At 45.8% G+C, this 21,408-nt stretch overlaps 2 protein-coding genes across 2 annotated transcripts; both read left to right on the top strand.

Moving 5' to 3' along the window:
• Positions 1–705: 705 nt before the first annotated feature.
• On the top strand, positions 706–2,564 carry LOC109772371 (uncharacterized). Its single transcript, XM_020331057.1, has 6 exons — positions 706–1,070; positions 1,138–1,345; positions 1,460–1,543; positions 1,656–2,145; positions 2,214–2,377; positions 2,499–2,564. The coding sequence occupies exons 1-6, from the start codon at positions 706–708 to the stop codon at positions 2,562–2,564; spliced, it is 1,377 nt and encodes a 458-aa protein (XP_020186646.1).
• A 6,902-nt stretch (positions 2,565–9,466) lies between these two features.
• LOC109772359 (anthocyanidin 5,3-O-glucosyltransferase) lies at positions 9,467–11,254 on the top strand. The gene has a single exon (XM_020331042.4). It carries the CDS (start codon positions 9,573–9,575, stop codon positions 10,995–10,997), a length of 1,425 nt encoding a protein of 474 aa, XP_020186631.1. The 5' UTR covers positions 9,467–9,572; the 3' UTR covers positions 10,998–11,254.
• Positions 11,255–21,408: the final 10,154 nt, after the last annotated feature.

Genomic DNA, 21,408 nt, shown 5'->3' with positions numbered 1-21,408 from the left:
TACGGGAGCACATGGGAAGGGGAAGTCTGCCTATAAAAGAGAGACTGCTGGATTGGTGCCTCATCCACGCCATGCGATCTGCACAATGAAAATTATACGTCGACTAAGTAAACAAATTAAATATTGTCAGACCTGATAGGTGCCCGACAGGGTCGGGCTACCCGATGGATTCGGGCGTGGGTTTAAGTTCAGACCCATGGGCAGGGTCGTGGGTGTGGGTACGACCCGATAGTCTGATCGGGCACGGGTTCGACTGCCAGGATGTAGTACTATTGGTTAATAACAAAAATACTACACTCACGGGCGTTTAATTGAGTTTCATGGGTGGGGCCCTCACTCCCCCTTAATCCAATCAAAACATGCCAATTCATGGTGTAGCCTCACTCCCCCTTAATCCAATCAAAACATGCCAATTCATGGTGTAGACCCAAGGACCAAGGAGGGCTCGGGGTTAAGAACGGCCATATGGCTTCCATTCATGGGGAAGCTGAACATTTTTCTGTTGCGAAGAGTAAAGATTTGCGTTTCACCGGGAGACTCTTCGGGTATAGCTATTAGCACCCTTCAAATCCCACGTAGAGTAACCATTATTAAACCGTGCCCACTCCAACAGGCCATGGTGGACATTTAAGGACTGCTAAGCATCCCTAGAGTTAAGCTGCGCGTCAGTTACGACCACGAGCGTGCCTGGACACCGTGTACACCATGTCCAGCAATGGCGGACCAACAGTCGCCGTCAAGCTGTTCATCGACAAGGAGAAGAAGAGGGTGTTGTTCGCGGAATCCGACAAGGACTTCGTGGACATCCTCTTCAGCTTCCTCACTCTGCCGCTCGGCACCGTCGTCCGTCTCTTTGACAAACACTCCCAGATCGGGTTCCTCGACGAGCTGTACAGGAGCGTGGAGAGCCTCGGGGAAGAGCACTTCCAGACCAGGGATTGCAGGACAATGCTTCTTCGCCCCGTCAATGCCGCGGCGGCTCACTGCGACCGGCTCAAGGTCAAAGTGGACGCCGCTCAGACAGGGATATATGTCTGCCCTTATTATTCGAGCTCGAGCTGTGGTACAGGGTACTTCAGCTCAATCCCTGAACCCTGATGTTAGTTGCAAGTGTGGCCGTATGATGGTATGCCTCAGGAGATGGCCGCAGAGTAGTTCTCCTGCTGCTACCGAAGCTAGTACTGTGGATGGAATTTTCTCCAAAGGTGGCTCCAAGTTCATCGTCACGGATGATCTCCAAGTTGCTCCTTCCTCTACAACTCTCATGTTTTCTCTGATCGACAAGCTTGGGCTGCAGGAACCACTGAATATCAAGGAGGAGGTGCTCCAACTCAATTCCAATAAGGTCTGTCTCTCTACCAGTCTAGCTTGTTTTTTGTTAATTGTTATTTTAGGTATCTATAGTGCAAATTGGAAAAGGATTCCCCTACCAGTTACGGTTATATTGTATCTCTTCCAGATAATTAGCTTGCTTAGGAGGGCACTGCTGTCTAAGCAACCTTTGACAGGCCTATATTTCGATGTCGCTATTGCGCCGAATTGGGCGAGTTTTTATCGGCTTCCTGAGAAACTGTTAACAACACAAGCAATTGTGGCTGATCCCAAGTTCCAACCTATAAAGATAAGGCTTGTCTGTGTTGTATGCTGAAGTTCAGCAAGACCTGGTTGATCTTCTGTTTGGCCTCCTCTGCATTCCTGTTGGATCTGTAATAAAGACTTACGGTCAATTGTCACCAGACGTATGTCTTCGTAATATCTACAACAGTGTGAATGTAGCTGGATGTGTCAAACAAGAATGCAAAAGCTTGCTTCTATCACCAAAGCTGCCCCCTTTCTTTGGGTGCAGCAGCAACGTGCTCCAAGTTGAAGAATTATATCCAAGGTCGCATCACTCTCCTCCGATTTATCTCAGCGAGCTGAATCCAAAATCCCCATACCGGGGACGTGACACTGGTTATACAAGCTATGTCAACGTAGGGCCCATCAACTTCATGGTGACCGATGACCTGCGCATCGTCGATTTCTCCCTGGCCAGGAGTCTCCAGGCCATACGTTCGGCGAAGATTCCGAACGGGGAGCTCGTGGAGAAAGAGCTAACTCTTGACAAAACCCAGGCAGTCAAGACTCAAAACTCAAAGAGAACTAGTAGCTCGTTCTTCTTTCTTCTTCAGTTTTGCACTATGTTCTCAACGACGGTTTGCTTGGATTTACAGGTTCTGAAGCTGCTAAGAGCTGCAACGGCTACCCGCAATGCGCTCAGCAGCGTGCTCTTGCCTCCACCAAAGTATGCTGCGACAACCTCAACTCAAACCACCCCATCGTCAGGCCTCCAGCTGAGGAGGAGTTTGCGACTCCGGAAGCTCATCCAGCCAGGAGAGTGAGTGACGACCCACCTGTGGCCGAGTTACCGTTCTATCACCCGAAGACATAAGATGCAAAAAGACTGCTGAATAATCAATATAATTGTCCTTGTCAAACTTTTGCAATTGCGTGCCTAGCTTGCTGCTAATTATGTTTCAAATGAATGGAACCATGCCTTCTATGCAGTTTACCAAGTCATCTAGTATAACAAACATCGGGTCGATCACGTCAAAGGAACGAGTAGACTGAACTAGATAGTGGGTGGGCGACGAACGGGGGAATGACGTGCCAAAAGGGATGGAGTGGCATTCGCAGCAAATTGTCAAGTTTCTGCTGAACCCATGATCATAGAATAACACGTCATCGATTTAGAACTGACTGGCCAGATCCCAAACTTACTGAGGCCATAGGGAAATGGCCGACTGGCAGTGGGAACAAACTTGACGACTCAATTGGACAGGATGCATCGTGTATTAGTGTAGGTGAGGTTGGTTCTTGCGTACCTCAAAATCCAAATATCTAATCAGAGAAGCCACAAAAAAAATCTAAGAAAAAATGATGGTACGGAAGCAATATGTAATAATGTATATATGTCAGAAAAATTATATCCGGTCCAGCTGCCCCCTTTCTTTGGGTGCAGCGCAATGTGCTCCAAGTACAAGAATTTCATACAAAAGTGCACCGTCCAACAAATAAGCTCTGCTAGCTGAATCCAAAATCCCTTATATAATAAAGCTCATGTCCAGTTGTGGACGGAGGGTCCATCAACTTCATGGCGACCGACGACCACCATGTCAGCCTCCTCAGGATCTATCATCTCCTCAGCATCGAGATCCACGATATGTAGCTGCTCCATATCTTCAGTCAAAAAGTCCTCCATCGTGACTACACAAAATGAAGACTCGTCGTCCATCTCCAGATCCTCGCACGGGCGAGACACCGGTATGGTGCTCAGTGCTCGATCAGTTTCCAACAAATGCGTGCTAGCAGATTTTTTCCGGCAATTTACTACTGCAGCTCTTGGCTCGACATTAACTTGCATGGGTGCTTGTATAGTCGGAACTGGAGGAGGTGGTGCGGGGACACTACAGTTCGGAAGTTCTGGGTGTTGAGCACTGCCAATCCGTGTTCCAGGCTCACTGGTCATACCGGATGCTTTAGAGCTTGTAGATGTTTTTGAAGGTCCAGTTCGTCGAGATCTTATGTGCACAAAGTTCGTGTATTGTTCAGCTTTCGAAAAATTGGGGACCATGCGTTGTGTGATGATTCGTCCACCAGCAGCAGTAGCTGCAGCTTGTATCAGCGCGGGAGCATCTCTAGCACTTGCTTGTGACACGGTAGCACGGAAGACTGGAGCAAGGTGATGAGTTCTTTGTTGTGAAGCTCCTACATGAGAAAACTCAAATGAGCACCAAAAGGCACTCCAGAGACGCCAGAAAGGATTTACATCTCTGATTCTGAAAACAACGATATACATTACCTAACCACTGATCCACAGACAAATATGTACACAGGGAGACATGGATATTCTAGCATGCTAACCATGGTAACAAATTGAGATCTACGGAACTTGTATCTAGGCGTAGATCACAAACAAAGCAACATAACAATTGTGACAAGAAACAACACGTGCATTTAGTTACCTACTTACCTTGGCATGTTTGCAAATTAAGCATGTTACCAGTTCATAATAAGTCGGGAAGACTAAAGAAAACTAATTAAAATAAATGTAAATTAAACAAGGATGAACTGTAGCAAACATGTGAATAAATTTCGAAGTTTCACTTTTAACCAATATAAGGTTTGTCCAAAGTCAAAGTACCTTTACTTTGACCAAATTTATGGAAAAAAATACCAACACTCATAATGCCAAATCAATTGTTTGATTTATTATGAAATGTAGTTTCATAGTATATATATTTGGTATTGTAGATGTTGATGTTTTCTAATATAAATTTGGTCAAACTTTAAAAAGTTTGACTTGACAAAAATCTAATACGAGGAGTAAAAAGAACTAGAGGGAGTAAGTATGTAAGGGCTTGTTCGGTTAATTCCTTCTCCAGGGGGATTGGAGAGGTTTGAAGGGGATTGGGGAGGATTAATCCCTCACAATCCCCTTTAACCCTCTTCAAACCCGATGCAACCGAACAAGGCCTAAGTGGGCGTCGTTCAATCATACTGGATGATGATCCATTGCTGCTCCGTGCACCACACTCGATCGAGCACTCAACCTCAACTAAAAAACTTCGAATCCATATATTCTTCTACCCTAACCTCGCGCGAGCACTCAAAGCTTCTTCGGTTTCAAACTGCGCTATGCCGAGGAGAAATCAATCATCATCAATCAAGAGAACCGATATGGCTATCTGTGACGGATTCGTCATCCGTGCTTCTGTAAACCCAAAACTACACATACGAATCACATGAGATCGAATGGCTGACCTCAAAGACTTCCTTGCCGCTGGGGGCGGCGTCCATGGCGCCGCGCGGCGGCCGGGGCTCTCCCATGCTAGGGTTTTGGTGACTTGACGGCGACGGGGAGGAGGAGAAGGAAACATGATTCTTGGAATTTATTAGGCCTTCTTTTTGTGAGAATGGAATTTATGATCCTGGAAAAGGAAACGACAGTGCCCGTCCGATCCAATGATTGTCCACGGGGTACAAAATAGACGCGGGCCCCCGCGGCCAGAGCCCAGCAGAACCTGGGATTAACGCAGACCACGCCATACGCGGAAGCAACTAGTTAACGAGCGCTCCTTCGGGAGCCTCGCAACGATCAGCGCCACGCTCTCAGCCATTCGCCACGTGTCGCGCTCTAGACGCTCCCTCCAGATTTTGTTTTTTTATTTTTCCGCACGCGTTTTCGGCTTTTTAAACGGTTATTTTCGACGTTTTGGTTTTTCCCCGGTCTTCCTTAGCGTTTCGATCAAAAAAAAATTTAAAAAAAAATTTGCGCGAAAAAACGCGTTTACTTTTTTTTTCTTTCATGAAAAGTCACGTTTTTTTCGTGAGAAGCACGGTTGTGCTTTAGCGAGAGTCACGGCCGTGCCTTTCGGAAACGAAAAAAAACGCGTTTTATGTTTTTTTTCTTTCGCGAGAGTCACGGTTTTACTTCCGCAAGAGGCACGGTTGTGCTTTCGTGAGAGTCACGGCCGTGCCTCTCAGAAAGGGAAAAACAAAACGCGTTTTCTGTTTTTTTCTTTCGCGAGAGTCACGGTTTTGCTTCCGCGAGAGGCACGGTTGTACTTTTGCGAGAGTCACGGCCGTGCCTCTCGGAAAGGGAAAAAATACGTGTTTTCTGTTTTTTTTGTTCTTTCGTGAGAGTCACGGTTTTGCTTTTGCTAGAGGCATGGTTGTGCTTTCGCGAGAGTCACGGGCGTGCCTCTTTCGGAAAGGGAAAAAAACGCGTTTTCTGTTTTTTTCTTTCCACGAGAGTCACGGTTTTGCTTCCACGAGAGGCACGGTTGTGATTTCACGAGAGGCACGGGAAGGGAAAAAACCGTGCTCCCGGTTTGGTTTTTTCGTCCGGTTTTTTTCGTGAAAAAAAAGTTCATCAAAACCTATCAACATGGGATCTAGTTTTGAAGATCTCGACGCGAGGAATTCAATGGTGAAAACGGTTTGAGATTTGGACGCACGGTTTAAGAGATAAAACGTTTTGAATAAACGAATCTACGAAAAAAAGGAAAACTCCCAGGTTGCGACAAGTGGCGTGCTGCATGTGCGCCACTGATCGTGACCTGGGAAGATGGAGTGTTCTTTGCAACGAGTACTCCTTAATTAGTGATTTTGGCCATACACGGCGTAGCGAAAAAATATGGCAAATCCTATTTAGCGCTCGAGGCGCTCGTGCGTTCGTTAACACTACGCGGCACTCAGGCGCCTTACGTATTGGGCCGATCCAGATAAGCTTCCGCCGTTTCGGTTTTAGGAAGCTACTAGATGCTTCCTGTTCATCTTCTCAAAAAAAAGATGCTTCCTTTTTTTAAGGTTTTTTGCTCGGGTTTTTTAACCTATTTTTCTGGTTTAACTTTGTATTGATTTATAAATTTTGTTTTTGTTTTTGTTTTCCTTTAAAAAATATTTTTCACTTTCATTCTCGTTTTTCATTTTCCCTTTTATCCCTTTTTCATATTTATTTATTTTTATGAATATTTTTCAAATCCGTGGACCTTTTCAAAAATTGAAACTTTTTAAAGTTTATGAAACTTTTTCAAATAAGAAATTCATGAATCTGATAATTCATGAAATTTTTTAAATCCGTGGACCTTTTCATGAATCTGATAATTTTTTAAATACACAAAATTTTCTGAATCACCAAACTTTAAGAAATTCATGAACTTTTTAAAAATTAATGAACGTTTTTTAAACTAATGAAATTTTTTAAATTTGTGAACTTTTTCCTTATTCATAATGTTTTAAAAAAATGTGTGAGCATTATTTAATTTGTGAACTTTCCAAATTTACCACTTTTCAAATTCATGAACTTTTTCCAAATGCATCAACCTTTTCAAATTTATGATCATTTTGTAAAATTTGTGACCTTTTTCCAAATGCGCGAACATTTTATCAAATTCAAAAAACTTTTATCAATTGATGAACGTTTTTCTTCAGATTCATGAACCTTTTCTCAAATTGGTGACCATTTTCCAATTGTATGGACTTTTTTCAAACTCGTAAAACAATTTTTTTTAATTATTGTGTTTTTTATTTCATGAACCTTTTTTGAATACCACCCATCAACGCTCCTGGTCAATGGTCATCGTTGTGATAACAACCCACTACCTCTTGTTTCCGCCATGCAATTATGCCACATAAGCAAGTCATGCATGCAGGTCGTAATTTTTTTCTCATTACTCTATGCATGTAGTGGTACCACATCGTCAATTCATGCATGTTAGTCCTACCAATATAATTCACCCTTCACAATTTTGTTAGAAATGATATTCTTGTAACTATATATTTTTTCTGTTTTTATATACTCCACCTATTTTTGTTATTTCTTATAAGCTTACATTTGCTTTTCATTAGTTTTAAAAAATATTAGTAAATATTTATCCATTTCATTTAACATGGTTCATGCTGCAACAAACATGGCATCATCTAGTTACTCAAATGGCCCTCATTCAAAAGAGTATGCTGTGGCGGCTTTCCCTCTACTCCACTCAAACCACCTAGCGCCATGCCCGCAAATTGAATGGGAGCTCGCGACTCCGATTGCCCGTTCAGCCAAGAGAGCTAGTGATCCACTAATGTTTAAACTACTCCCTCCGTCCCATAATGTAAGACGTTTTTTGATACTACACTAGTATCAAAAAACGTCTTATATTACGGGACGGAGGGAGTAACATTTAAATGCTAACTTTCTTTTCTCAAAATGAAGACAAAAGATTCGTCTCATCAATTAATTAAGGAGTTGGACAAGACTTTCCAAGAGAAAAATGAAAAGTTACAACTCACATTTTGAATGGTTACGACTCATACGTTATTGTTGAGTATCATGATTATTTAGAAAACATAGGATATATTAGGATTTGTTTTAACTTGTCTTGTACTCCAAGATGGTCATGTACTCCTATATATCTATGCCGAAACTCAAGCAATACATAATCAATTCCATCAAATCCTAGCCCCGATCCAAACCCTAGCCGCCGCTGCTTCCGCACCGCTCCGCCCCTCGGGGCGGTCGATCTTCATGATTGCCACCGGGGGGCGTGCCACCTGTACCTATGGTTCCCCCGCCGGTCGTATTGAAATGAGCTCTCTCGTTGAAATGAGGTGTTCAACAATTTTTCAAGGAGCTTTCTCATTGGAATGAGGTGTTCAATATTCATTTTGGTTCCGATTTTGACTGGTCAATGGTTTTATAAAATCAATCGGCGGCAACCAGCTTACAAAAATATACCAGTCTTGCACTCTCATCAACTGACAAGAAATAAATGCAAATATGTAACACTGTAGCATCAATATGATTTTGGGAGTACCTAATTTTTTACTTAGTCAATAATTTCTGGAGGAGCTCCCTCATTCAAGTGAGGTGTTTAAATTTGAATTTGGTTCACAATTTTGGCCAGTCAATGATTTCTCAAATCAATCTGTCACAACCCTCTCATTACCCAACAAATAATAAATGACAACATTGAAACACCGATATAATATATATGATCACTACTGCAAAGAAACTTGTCTGCATATATACGTATGGGTCAATTTACAGATAACACATAATTATATAAAAAAAAGACCATCAACTATCATATTATTATAAAAAAGAAGAGACGCTTCATCATCTGCTTCACACACCAAACCATTTGTTTTAATGTAATTCCAAAGACAACAACCGCGTAACGAAGCACGTCCAGCTAGTAAAGAGAGAAACGGACGGAGATACCCTGTCGGGATAATTTGGATTCCCACTTGCATGATAGTGTAGGGCGTCGTCGGGAGAGTAGATTGTAGCGTTGTTGGCTACATAATTGTTCCCTTGTATCACTGAGCTTCTGCCAACTACTCTCACAGTAAAGAAATCAGTTTTGCTAAAGGTGTACCATAAGTATTGCACATCTAAGTCCTACTTCCTTCGTTCCTAAATATTTATTTTTTAGAGATTTCAACAAACGACCACATACGAAGCAAAATGAGTGAATCTACACTCTAAAATTGTCTATATACATCTGTATTTGGTAGTCTAAAAAGACAAATATAAAATGAAGGGAGTATATCATTGATCTTACGCGAAGATTTACATGGGTATTTTCTTTTCGGTTTTTCTTTGCCATGTTATGGTTGATTAACTCACTTAAATATGCAATAACTATGACACGTTAAGATGTGCCTTGGACAGACCCGAAAGAAATATAAAAGTGTTTGTATATTTCTTTACAGAGGGTAGCTGGCAGTAACTCTCATCACATGGAATAAAAACTCTTCTACCTCGAAAAGAAAGACTTTTCTCGTTTGTGTTAAAGAAAAAACGTGTCTCTTTCAGTCCAGTGTATCGTCAGTCCGGCGTGCTGACCGGTGCAGTCTGTCGTCATCGCTGATTGCACACGGCAACGACCTGGTGATAATTTAGTCAAGTCCTCTGACTTCCGATTCTACTCCGTCGACAGAAAAGGAGTAGGAGCGAGCACCGGAAGTGCGCCTGTGCGGTCCTCCTCGACCATCCTCCCCCGCCTCCTTCCCTTTCCACCCGCCCCCGGTCTCAGGCCATGGCAGCGCCGGCGAAGACCTTCGTGCTGTACCCGTCGCTGGGCGTGGGCCACCTCATCCCCATGGTGGAGCTGGCCAAGCACCTGCTCCGCCGCGGCCACAGCGCCGTCCTCGCCGTCGTCGACCCTCCAGACGGCGACGCCGCCTCGGCCGCCGCGGTGGCCCGCCTCGCCGCGGCCAACCCTTCCATCGCTTTCCGCCTCCTCCCGGTCCCTCCCAGCACGGACCCCGCCGCGCACCCGGTCAGGCGCGCCCACGACACGCTCCGCCTCGCCAACCCCGCGCTCCGGGCCTTCCTGCGCGCGCTGCCGGCCCCCGCCGACGCGCTCCTGCTCGACATGTTCTGCGTCGACGCGCTCGACGTCGCCGCCGAGCTCGCCCTCCCCGCCTACTTCTTCTTCGCCTCCGCCGCCAGCGACCTCGCCGTGTTCCTCAGCTTGCCGTACCTCTACCCCGGCCTGCCGTCCTTCAGGGACATGGGCGACGCGCTCGTGCGCTGCCCCGGCACGCCGCCGATCCGCGCGGTGGACATGCTGGTCACGGTGCAGGACAAGGAGAGCGACCTCACCAAGGTCCGGATGTACCAGTTCAAGCGCTTCGCGGAGGGGAGGGGCGTGCTGGTCAACAGCTTCGACTGGCTGGAGCCCACGGCCCTGAAGGCGCTCGCCGACGGCGTCTGCGTGCCCAACCGGCCGACGCCGAGGGTGTACTGCATCGGGCCATTGGTCAACGGCGGCGACGCGAGCGGGGGCGGCGAGAAGCGGCACGAGTGCCTCGCGTGGCTCGACGCGCAGCCGGAGAAGAGCGTCGTGTTCCTCTGCTTCGGCAGCAAGGGTGCCTTCTCGGCGGCGCAGCTGAAGGAGATCGCTCGCGGGCTAGAGAGCTCCGGGCACCGGTTCCTGTGGGCGGTGAGGAGCCCGCCGGAGGAGCAGAGGGAGTTTCCCGAGCCGGACCTCGAGCGGCTGCTCCCGGCGGGCTTCTTGGAGAGGACGAGAGGCAGGGGCATGGTGGTGAAGAACTGGGTGCCGCAGGCGGAGGTGGTGCGGCACGAGGCGGTCGGCGCCTTCGTGACGCACTGCGGGTGGAACTCGGCGCTGGAGGCGATCATGTCCGGGCTGCCGATGGTATGCTGGCCGCTCTACGCCGAGCAGGCGCAAAACAAGGTGTTCATGGTGGAGGAGATGAAGATCGCCGTGCCGTTGGAGGGGTACGAGAAGGGGACGGTGAAGGCGGAGGAGATTGAGGCCAAGCTGAGGCTGGTGATGGAGACGGAGGAAGGGAGGAAGCTCAGGGAGATGCTTGCGGCGGCGAGGAAGATGGCGTTGGACGCGATCGGCGACGGCGGGTCTTCCCAAATGGCATTTGCCGAGTTCTTGAGTGATTTGGAGAACAGCAGCATGGAGAATGGAGGATGCAACAATTGACGGATGAACTGTGGAAGGATGGTAGTGACAACTTACACAATTCAGATAATGCAGATTTTCTGATCAGCATAAGAGAAAAATATGATGTTGTTCATCATAGATGATTGTTATACTGCCTTCGCATTTCAATTTTTTTCCCATACGCACAATTACAGCTGGAATTACTTCAGATCTTCTGAAGGCATTTGGGGTAATGCGTCTTTGATTTTACAACAACAATAACATCATCAATAAGAGCATATCGTTGATTACCAACAGCTCCTACTCCTATGACTCATACACACCAATTTTCTGTATCTAGTGCACCAGGCCTCATTGCTCTCGTTATACCGGTCAAATTGAATAATGACGACATTATTACATCATCAGAGAGGCATGTGTTACTTTGTCCTTTGTCCTTGCTCTTTCTTTCCACCAGCATAAGAGAAAAATGTGAGCTCAGACTCCATTTCATGAAATGTGCACTCCTTATCCTAAAATTGTGTCGATCGACCCCCCCCCCCCCCCCTCCCTATTCATTCTGATTCATGTCGGTTGCCTCCATAATGCATATGGAGCAGTGCACTTCATATGTATTTGGATATTGCGGCGGCTGTGCGCAAACACAAAGTCATCATAGTGCGCCCTTCATATTTTCTGCAAGTGGGACACACATGTTGTTGGGTCATAGCTCATAGGTTGTTCCCCAATAATCCAAAATTCAAACCAATTTTATTCCTAATAATTTGGACGGATAATTAGTTGCAATGAGATTTACATTGACATAACAACTAATAATTTGTTAAAGTATAAACTAAGTGGCTAACTAGTCTAAAAAGTGGGCATCCAACTGGCCGACATAAAACCCCTACCAGTCCAGTTGGAGGTGCTCCCAGGGAATCTTGTCTAAACTCCACGTCGCTGTCACCGAACAAAGTTGGAGGTGCAATTGAAAGAGACCAGCCAGATTCTTCTTTCGGGTATTAAAAAGAAAACCTGGCTAGAGATTTCATGCCATGTCATTCCATTTATGTTTGCTTGTGTGCTTATCATATCTGATTACATGATTGACATTTATTTCATAATTAGCATATACTTACCAAGAAGAATCAACAATAAAGGAATCTTTTAAGAAAATGGATAAAAGATCATTTTCAGTTAGTAATGTACAACTCCCAACTTGTCTCTTTTACTTCTTTTTCTGTGCATGTGCACCCTGTTGAATGGTGTTGTACTTGTACATACTGGAATTGCAGGCAAAACAATGTGATGGATGGTCTACAAGATTATCTGGATGAATTCATCTCCAGGGTAAAAGAAGCCAGGCAATGTGTATGACGTTTGATTGGAAATAATATTGCCATGAAAATGTACGAGTGCTTTCTTGGCATCTGACATTGCAGAATCAAACATTGATGCATACCTTTGTAAATTCTCTTGGGGAGATAAAGTATAATTTGTAAGTTGCAACATTGATCCCAAAATACATGGTGTTCACACATATCTATTTTATGTAGTTTGTGATAAACCAAAATGTCCAGAGTCTTTGAAAGTACCATCAATGACCTCTATTTATATGGAGATAAGTTACGAAAAAAATGACATAAAACAACTTTGAACCTATCTCTTGCTAGATGTAAGGGCCTGAAAACATGGTTTCGGGCCTATATGATGAATGTTACCTTCGCTTTTTTTTGTGTGTGTCATCTTGTACTACCATCAACAACTATAAGTATACGGTAGTACAAGACATGCACACAAGGTGTATTTGATTAGGAGTGGATGTATCTTTTAAAAGAGCATTAGCAAAGACGTGTGTTGCACATGCAAGCTTACTAGTTCATCATGGTGGTGGTGTGCATTTGCAGTCGATTCATAACACTTGCGGTTGCAAAAACTCCAGTGTGAGCATTCCAAACTGTCTAACGGCCTCTCGTCCACTGCTAATTAAGTCACGCTGAGGGCCATGCCATTGCAGCCAGGTTTACATCGATTGCTGTTGCAACTCTGGTGAAAAAATTCTAAAAGACAAAAGAATAAATAAAAGGGGTGATCTTAATTTTGTGAAATAAAATAACTTAGAATTTCAAAAATAACAAAGGATGAATGAACTGGGATGGCTACTTGTAAAATAACTGAGAAAATGCAAAAATAAAAAAGACGAAGGAACTAGCTAGCTTTGGATTTAGACTACAGAAACTGGAAAAAAAATCCCAACAAAAAACAGGGAAAAAAACATAAGACGTGACACACGGCCCATAGCTGGATAACCCCATAAAAAACTGAAACGGCCAGATGAGAGGGAAGTGGAGTATCTTAGCTTGATGAACAGTAAAAATACCCAAAAATTGTAAAAAAAACATTTTAAAAATTGTGTGGCAAACAGTGATAAATGTTTTGAATGCTTACAAAGTTTTATTATGGGATGACATTTGTGAAAGCCGTGGCAAAAAAATGACGTTCCAAAAATGCTATTATCATGGGAGTATTTTCAAAAGCCATGGCAAACATTGATAAATCTGTTTTTTTTTATCTTTTTGATTTTCGAGCTCATCTGAGCTCGCGACTAGAAGGGAACTTCTGCAGATGAGAGTCGCTACACAAGCTGAGCTAGCGCTCCACGCCTTTGAACGAATTGCAACTCATGTTTTGATCGGACGATCAGGGCTGTAAGTGACACATAATTATTCACAGCTAGCTGAAATCTAGCAAAACCGATTTAATACATTCACTTGGTAAACACTTATATTGAACTAAAAAATATAAGTATAATTTTATTTGATAAATTAATAAAAGGTAGGCCAGTCAAGACCACTTTTTAGGAAAACGCAAGGAAAAAATCTTTGAGGGAGAACAAAAAATTCAAGGGTACGCAAATTGCGTACAATAGCTTTATAGAAGGAGAAAAAATAGTACATGACATCTACCACTCGCTGCGAACAACGAGCGTAGCACAACACCACATCCGACTATCTCAGGACAACCACACACGACAACACAACTAGAACACGGAAAAACCTGCCCAAAACCGAAACACCTCGCCGCGTCTTGATCGACACCGAACACCTCCGAAGAACAGCAACTCCAGCTTCCTTTGGATTCATCCGCGACGACCATACATAGCGCCGGAGGAGAGCGGTCAGGGCCACGACGAGCACCGGAGTAGCGCCAACAGGAAACTCAGTCTCCTTGCACGATGCTCCCAATAGAGAAACGACGTCGCAGACGCCGTCGTCATGCCGCTCCAGAGGACCAAGGCTTTCGCCCGGAGACAACTGCCAACACCAAGCACGAGGGAGATGACGACACACTCGACATCGCCTCCAGAGAGGGGAATGACACCCGCGGGTGCCATCGACGCCGGCCGGCCAAAACCGGACAGGATTTTCATCAGTAATGTTGCACATCTCCACTCCAACGAGGTACCGGGCAGCACCGTTCCTGAAGCCTCGCACCGCCGTCACCGTAGCAAATCCGCCGAAGCCGCGTAGCCGTGGTCCAACACCACCCGCACTGCCGAGAGAGCGTGAACCAGACCTCCACCAACATCGTCGTCGAGAAGCAACCACCTCCTCCAAGCGGAGCAAAAGCCAGATCTGCTCCATCGGCCTTCATCGACACCGAGAGACTGCCGCCAGATTGGATCTGGCCCGCCCCTCCAACCTCACTCCGGCGCCATCTCCACCGGGGCTGTTGGGGGTCATTGCAGAAATTAAAAAATTTCTACGCATCACCAATATCAATCTATGGAGAGACTAGCAACGAGAGAGAGTGCATCTTCACACCTTTGAAGATCGCGATGCGGAAGCGTTGCAAGAACGCGGTCGGTGGAGGCGTACACGAAGCGATTCAGATCGCGGCCGAATCCGATCTAAGCACCGAACAACGGTGCCCCCGCGTTCAACACACATGCAGCCCGGTGACGTCTCCCGCGCCTTGATCCAGCAAGGAGAGAGGAGAGAGGTTGGGGAAGACTCCGTCCAGTAGCAGCACGACAGCGTGGTGGTGGTGGAGGAGCGTGGCACTCCAGCAGGGCTTCGCCAAGCACTGCGAGAGACGAGGAGGGAGAGGGGTAGGGTTGCGCCAAGAGAGAGGGAGACTCGTGTCTCTGGCAGCCCAAAAAACCCCACTATATAGGGGAAGGGGAGGGGGGCCGGCCCCCTAGATCCATCTAGAGGGGGGGCGGCGGCCCCTCGGGGGGGGGGGCAGCGGTCCCCTTAGGGTTTCCAACTATGGGGGGCGCCCCCCCCCCCCCGGGGGGGGCAGCGGCCCCCTAGGGTTTCCAACCCTAGGCGCCTTGGGCCCTTGCGGGGGGCACCAGCCCACTAAGGGGCTGGTTCCCACACAACTACAACCCATTAGGTCCTTCGGGGCAGGTGGACCCTCCCGGTGGACCCCCGGAACCCCTTCGGTGGTCCCGGTACAATACCAATAAACCCCGAAACCTTTCCGGTGACTGAAACTGGACTTCCCATATATAAATCTTCACCTCCGGACCATTCCGGAACTCCTCGTGACGTCCGGGGTCTCATCCGGGACTCCGAACAACATTCGGTAACCACGTACATCTATTCCCTATAACCCTAGCGTCATCGAACCTTAAGTGTGTAGACCATACGGGTTCGGAAACTATGCAGACATGACCGAGACATCTCTCCGGCCAATAACCAACAGCGGGATCTGGATACCCATGTTGGCTCCCACATGTTCCACGATGATCTCATCGGATGAACCACGATGTCAAGGATTCAATCAATCCCGTATACGATTCCCTTTATCTACCGATATAGCACTTGCCCGAGATTCGATCGTCGGTATACCGATACCTTGTTCAATCTCGTTACGGCAAGTCTCTTTACTCGTTCCGTAACACATCATCCCGTGACCAACCCCTTAGTCACATTGAGCTCATTACGATGATGTCTTACCGAGTGGGCCTAGAGATACCTCTCCGTCATACGGAGTGACAAATCCCAGTCTGGATTCGTGCCAACCCAACAGATACTTTCGGGGATATCCGTAGTGTACCTTTATAGCCACCCAGTTACGTTGTGACGTTTGGCACACCCAAAGTACCCCTACGGTATCCGGGAGTTGCACAATCTCATGGTCTAAGGAAAAGACACTTGACATTAGAAAAGCTTTAGCAGACGAACTACACGATCTTGTGCTATGCTTAGGATTGGGTCTATCCTAATGATGTGATCCCGTTATCAATGACATCCCATGTCCATGGTTAGGAAACCGTAACCATCTATTGATCAACGAGCTAGTCAACTAGAGGCTCACTAGGGACATGTTGTGGTCTATGTATTTACACATGTATTACGATTTCCGGATAACACAATTATAGCATGAACAATAGACAATTATCATGAACAAGGAAATATAATAATAACCATTTTATTATTGCCTCTAGGGCATATTTCCAACAGTCTCCCACTTGCACTAGAGTCAATAACCTAGTTACATTGTGATGAATCGAACACCCATAGAGTTCTGGTGTTGATCATGCTTTGCACGTAGAAGAGGTTTAGTCAACGGATCTGCGACATTCAGGTCCGTATGCACTTTACAAATCTCTATGTCTCCATCTTGAACATTTTCATGAATGGAGTTGAAGCGACGCTTGATATGCCTGGTCTTCTTGTGAAACCTGGGCTCCTTGGCAAGGGCAATAGCTCCAGTGTTGTCACAGAAGAGAGTCATAGGGTCCGACGCATTGGGAATAACTCCTAGGTCGGTAATGAACTCCTTCATCCAGATTGCTTCATGTGCTGCCTCCGAGGCTGCCATGTACTCCGCTTCACATGTAGATCCCGCCACGACGCTTTGCTTGCAACTACACCAGCTGACTGTCCCACCATTCAAAATATACACGTATCCGGTTTGTGACTTGGAGTCATCCAGATCTGTGTCGAAACTAGCATCGACGTAACCTTTTACGACGAGCTCTTCGTCACCTCCATAAACGAGAAACATATCCTTAGTCCTTTTCAGGTACTTCAGGATATTCTTGACCGCTGTCCAGTGTTCCATGCCGGGATTACTTTGGTACCTTCCTACCAAACTTACGGCAAGGTTTACATCAGGTCTGGTACACAGCATGGCATACATAATAGACCCTATGGCCGAGGCATAGGGGATGACACTCATCTTTTCTCTATCTTCTGCCGTGGTCGGGCATTGAGCCGCGCTCAATCTCACACCTTGCAATACAGGCAAGAACCCCTTCTTTGACTGATCCATATTGTACTTCTTCAATATCTTGTCAAGGTATGTGCTTTGTGGAAGACCAATGAGGCGTCTCGATCTATCTCTATAGATCTTGATGCCTAATATATAAGCAGCTTCTCCAAGGTCCTTCATTGAAAAACACTTATTCAAGTAGGCCTTTATGCTTTCCAAGAGTTCTATATTATTTCCCATCAATAGTATGTCGTCCACATACAATATGAGAAATGCTACAGAGCTCCCACTCACTTTCTTGTAAATACATGCTTCTCCATAAATCTGCGTAAACCCAAACGCTTTGATCATCTCATCAAAACGAATGTTCCAACTCCGAGATGCTTGCACCAGCCCATAGATCGAGCGTTGGAGCTTGCATACCTTGTCAGCATTCTTAGGATCGACAAAACCTTCCGGCTGCATCATATACAATTCTTCCTTAAGGAAACCATTAAGGAATGCCGTTTTGACGTTCATTTGCCATATCTCATAATCATAGAATGCGGCAATTGCTAACATGATTCGGACAGACTTCAGCTTCGCTACGGGTGAGAAGGTCTCATCGTAGTCAACCCCTTGAACTTGTCGATAACCCTTAGCGACAAGCCGAGCTTTATAGATGGTCACATTGCCATCCGCGTCCGTCTTCTTCTTAAAGATCCATTTATTTTCTATGGCTCGCCGATCATCGGGCAAGTCCGTCAATGTCCATACTTTGTTTTCATACATGGATCCTATCTCGGATTTCATGGCTTCAAGCCATTTATTGGAATCTGAGCCCGCCATCGCTTCTTCATAGTTCGAAGGTTCACCGTTGTCTAACAACATTATTTCTAGGATAGGGTTGCCATACCATTCTGGCGTGGAACGTGTCCTTGTGGACCTACGAAGTTCAGTAGTAACTTGATCCGAAGTTCCTTGATCATCATCATTAACTTCCTCTCTAGTCGGTGCAGGCACCACAGTAACATTTTCTTGAGCTGCGCTACCTTCCGGTTCAAGAGGCAATACTTCATCAAGTTCTACTTTCCTCCCACTTACTTCTTTCGAGAGAAACTCTTTCTCTAGAAAGGATCCATTCTTGGCAAAAAAGATCTTGCCTTCGGATCTGAGGTAGAAGGTATACCCAATAGTTTCCTTAGGGTATCCTATGAAGACGCATTTTTTCGATTTGGGTTCGAGCTTTTCAGGTTGAAGTTTCTTGACATAAGCATCGCATCCCCAAACTTTCAGAAACGATAGCTTGGGTTTCTTCCCAAACCACAATTCATACGGTGTCGTCTCAACGGATTTCGACGGAGCCCTATTTAAAGTGAATGCGGCAGTCTCTATAGCATAACCCCAAAATGATAGCGGTAGGTCGGTAAGAGACATCATGGATCGCACCATATCCAATAGAGTGCGATTTCGACATTCGGACACACCATTACGCTGAGGTGTTCCAGGCGGCGTGAGTTGTGAAACAATTCCACATTTCCTTAAGTGCGTGCCAAATTCGTGAATCAAATATTCTCTGCCACGATCTGATCGTAAGAACTTGATTTTCCTGTCACGTTGATTCTCAACCTCACTCTGAAATTCCTTGAACTTTTCAAAGGTCTCAGACTTGTGTTTCATTAAGTAGACATACCCATATCTACTTAAGTCATCCGTGAGGGTGAGAACATAGCGGTAACCACCGCGAGCCTCAACGCTCATTGGACCGCACACATCAATATGTATGATTTCCAATAAGTTGGTTGCTCGCTCCATTGTTCTGGGGAACGGAGTCTTGGTCATTTTGCCCATGAGGCATGGTCCGCACGTGTCAAATGATTCATAATCAAGAGACTCCAAAAGTCCATCTGCATGGAGTGTAACTCCCACGATGCGGCTATATCTCCCACGTGTCGAGGCACGACTTAGAGGCATAACCGCATAGTGGTTTTGTCGCAAGAAGGGTCATCTTCACACAATCCCATGTAATGAACAAGAATGGGATAAAGAGTTGGCTTACAATCGCCACTTCACACAATACATAAATATCATCATACATCATCCAAAATACAAACATATAGACCGACTACGGTCAAAATCCAGATGAAAATAAGATAACCCCAAATGCTAGATCCCCGATCGTCCCAACTGGGCTCCACTACTGATCATCAGGAAAAGACACATAATAACGACCACGTTCCTCGTCGAACTCCCACTTGAGATCGACGCCATCATCTGCACTGGCATCGTCGGCACCTGCAACTGGTTTTGGAAGTATCTGTGAGTCACGGGGACTCAGCAATCTCACACCCGCGAGATCAAGACCATTTAAGCTTAAAGGAGGAAATGGTGCAAAGAGGTGGAGTTGCAGCGGCAAAAGCATATATGGTGGCTAACTTGCGCAAAAGAGAGCGAGAAGAGAAGCAATGGAGCGGACGTCATCTAGCAATGACCAAGAAGAGGTCCTGAACACCTACTTACGTCATACATAACACAGACCGTGTTCACTTCCCGGACTCCGCCGAGAAGAGACCATCACGGCTACACACGCACTTGGTGTATTTTAATTGGGTCAAGTGACAAGTTATCTACAACCGGACATTAACAAAATCCCATCTGCCTCATAACCGCGGGCACGGCTTTCGAAAGATAATACCCTGCAGGGGTGTCCCAACTTAGCCCATCATAAGCTCTCACGGTCAACGAAGGATAAACCTTCTCCCGGAAAGACCCGACATCTCGACAATGGTAAAACAAGACTAGCAAAGCCTCCCGAATGTGCCGACAAATCCCGATAGGAGTTGCACATATCTCGTTCTCAGGGCACACCGGATTGTCCAAGCTTCCGATAGGCCAGACCAGAGTTGCCCCTGGTGGCCACCGGCGACTGACAGTTTGGACCAATACTCAGAGGAGCACTGGCCCGGGGGTTTAAAATAAAGATGACCCTCGGGCTCTAGAAAACCCGGGGGAAAAAGGTATAGGTCGCAAATGGTAAAACCAAGGTTGGGCCTTGCTGGAGGAGTTTTATTCAAGGCGAACTGTCAAGGGGGTCCCATAAATCACCCGACCGCGTAAGGAACGCAAACTCAAGGAACATAATCCCGGTTAAACAGTAACTAGGGCGGCAAGAGTGGAACAAAACACCAGGCATAAGGCCGAGCCTTCCACCCTTTACCAAATATATAGATGCATTAATTTAATAAGAGATATTGTGATATCCCAACATATCCATGTTCCGACATGGAACAAACTTCAACTTCACCTGCAACTAGCAACGCTATGAGAAGGGCTGAGCAAAAGCGGTAACATAGCCAAACAACGGTTTGCTAGGAAAGGATGGTTAGGGGCTGACATGGCTGAAATAGGAGACATGATATAGCAAGTGATAGGTAGCGAGCATGGCAATAGAGCGAACAACTAGCATAGCAAAGATAGAAGTGATTTCGAGGGGTGGTCATCTTGCCTGCAAGATTCTCAGAGTTGTCGAAAGCTTGATCCTCGTAAGCGTACTCGACAGGTTCCTCGTTCACGAACTCGTCTCCCGGCTCTACCCAAGACAAGAACACAAACAAACGGAACCACAATCAACAACGAGAAATGCGCAAGCAACATGATGCAAAACATGTATGATATGCAAGATATGATATGCGATGTATATGCGTGCTCCGGAAGGAAAATGATGAACATGGCAGTAACTTGGAAAATCAAGCATGCCACTGGAAAGATGAGATGATTTCGGTCGAAATCGATATAAAGATCACCGGAATCGGATGCACGGTTTGCAAATGGCAAGCAAAACAAGAATGACACTAATCTGCGATAAACAGCAAGATAGCACTTCAAATGCAACAAGTAACAATGCTACAGCACCCCAACATAGCAACAAAGCACATGGCAGTAATCTACAAGAGATGCTTGACAAAAGATGAACACTGAGCTACTGCTAGTACATAACATATCAAGCTCAAACAAGCATGGCAAAAGTGCAAAAGATTACAGGTTCACAGACTTGGTGAAAAACTGGACATGGCAGAAAACAGCATCAGGTAGCAATGTTCAGAGCATGAAATCAACATGCTACAGGAACTTAACATAGCAAAACAAGGCATGGTAGTGTTCTACTAAATGCACATGACAAAAGTCCCTTACTGACCATAAGCCAAAAAGGATCAGAAGATATGATGGCAAGCATGTAAACATAGCAAGTTCGTTATCAGGTTTC

Source organism: Aegilops tauschii, chromosome 1 (assembly GCF_002575655.3).
Source record: "Aegilops tauschii subsp. strangulata cultivar AL8/78 chromosome 1, Aet v6.0, whole genome shotgun sequence".
Taxonomy (NCBI): domain Eukaryota; kingdom Viridiplantae; phylum Streptophyta; class Magnoliopsida; order Poales; family Poaceae; genus Aegilops; species Aegilops tauschii.
Note: the sequence above shows the minus strand (reverse complement) of the source record. Positions and strands in the feature narration are given on the sequence as shown.

Bases quoted from the DNA above. Each gene is read 5' to 3' on its own strand.
- LOC109772371 (XM_020331057.1), top strand. From the start codon at position 706: ATGTCCAGCAATGGCGGACCAACAGTCGCCGTCAAGCTGTTCATCGAC. The intron at 1,071-1,137 runs GTACTTCAGCTC...GGTATGCCTCAG, and splicing joins AGCTCGAGCTGTGGTACAGG to GAGATGGCCGCAGAGTAGTT. The intron at 2,378-2,498 runs GTGAGTGACGAC...TTGCGTGCCTAG, and splicing joins AAGCTCATCCAGCCAGGAGA to CTTGCTGCTAATTATGTTTC.
- LOC109772359 (XM_020331042.4), top strand. From the start codon at position 9,573: ATGGCAGCGCCGGCGAAGACCTTCGTGCTGTACCCGTCGCTGGGCGTG.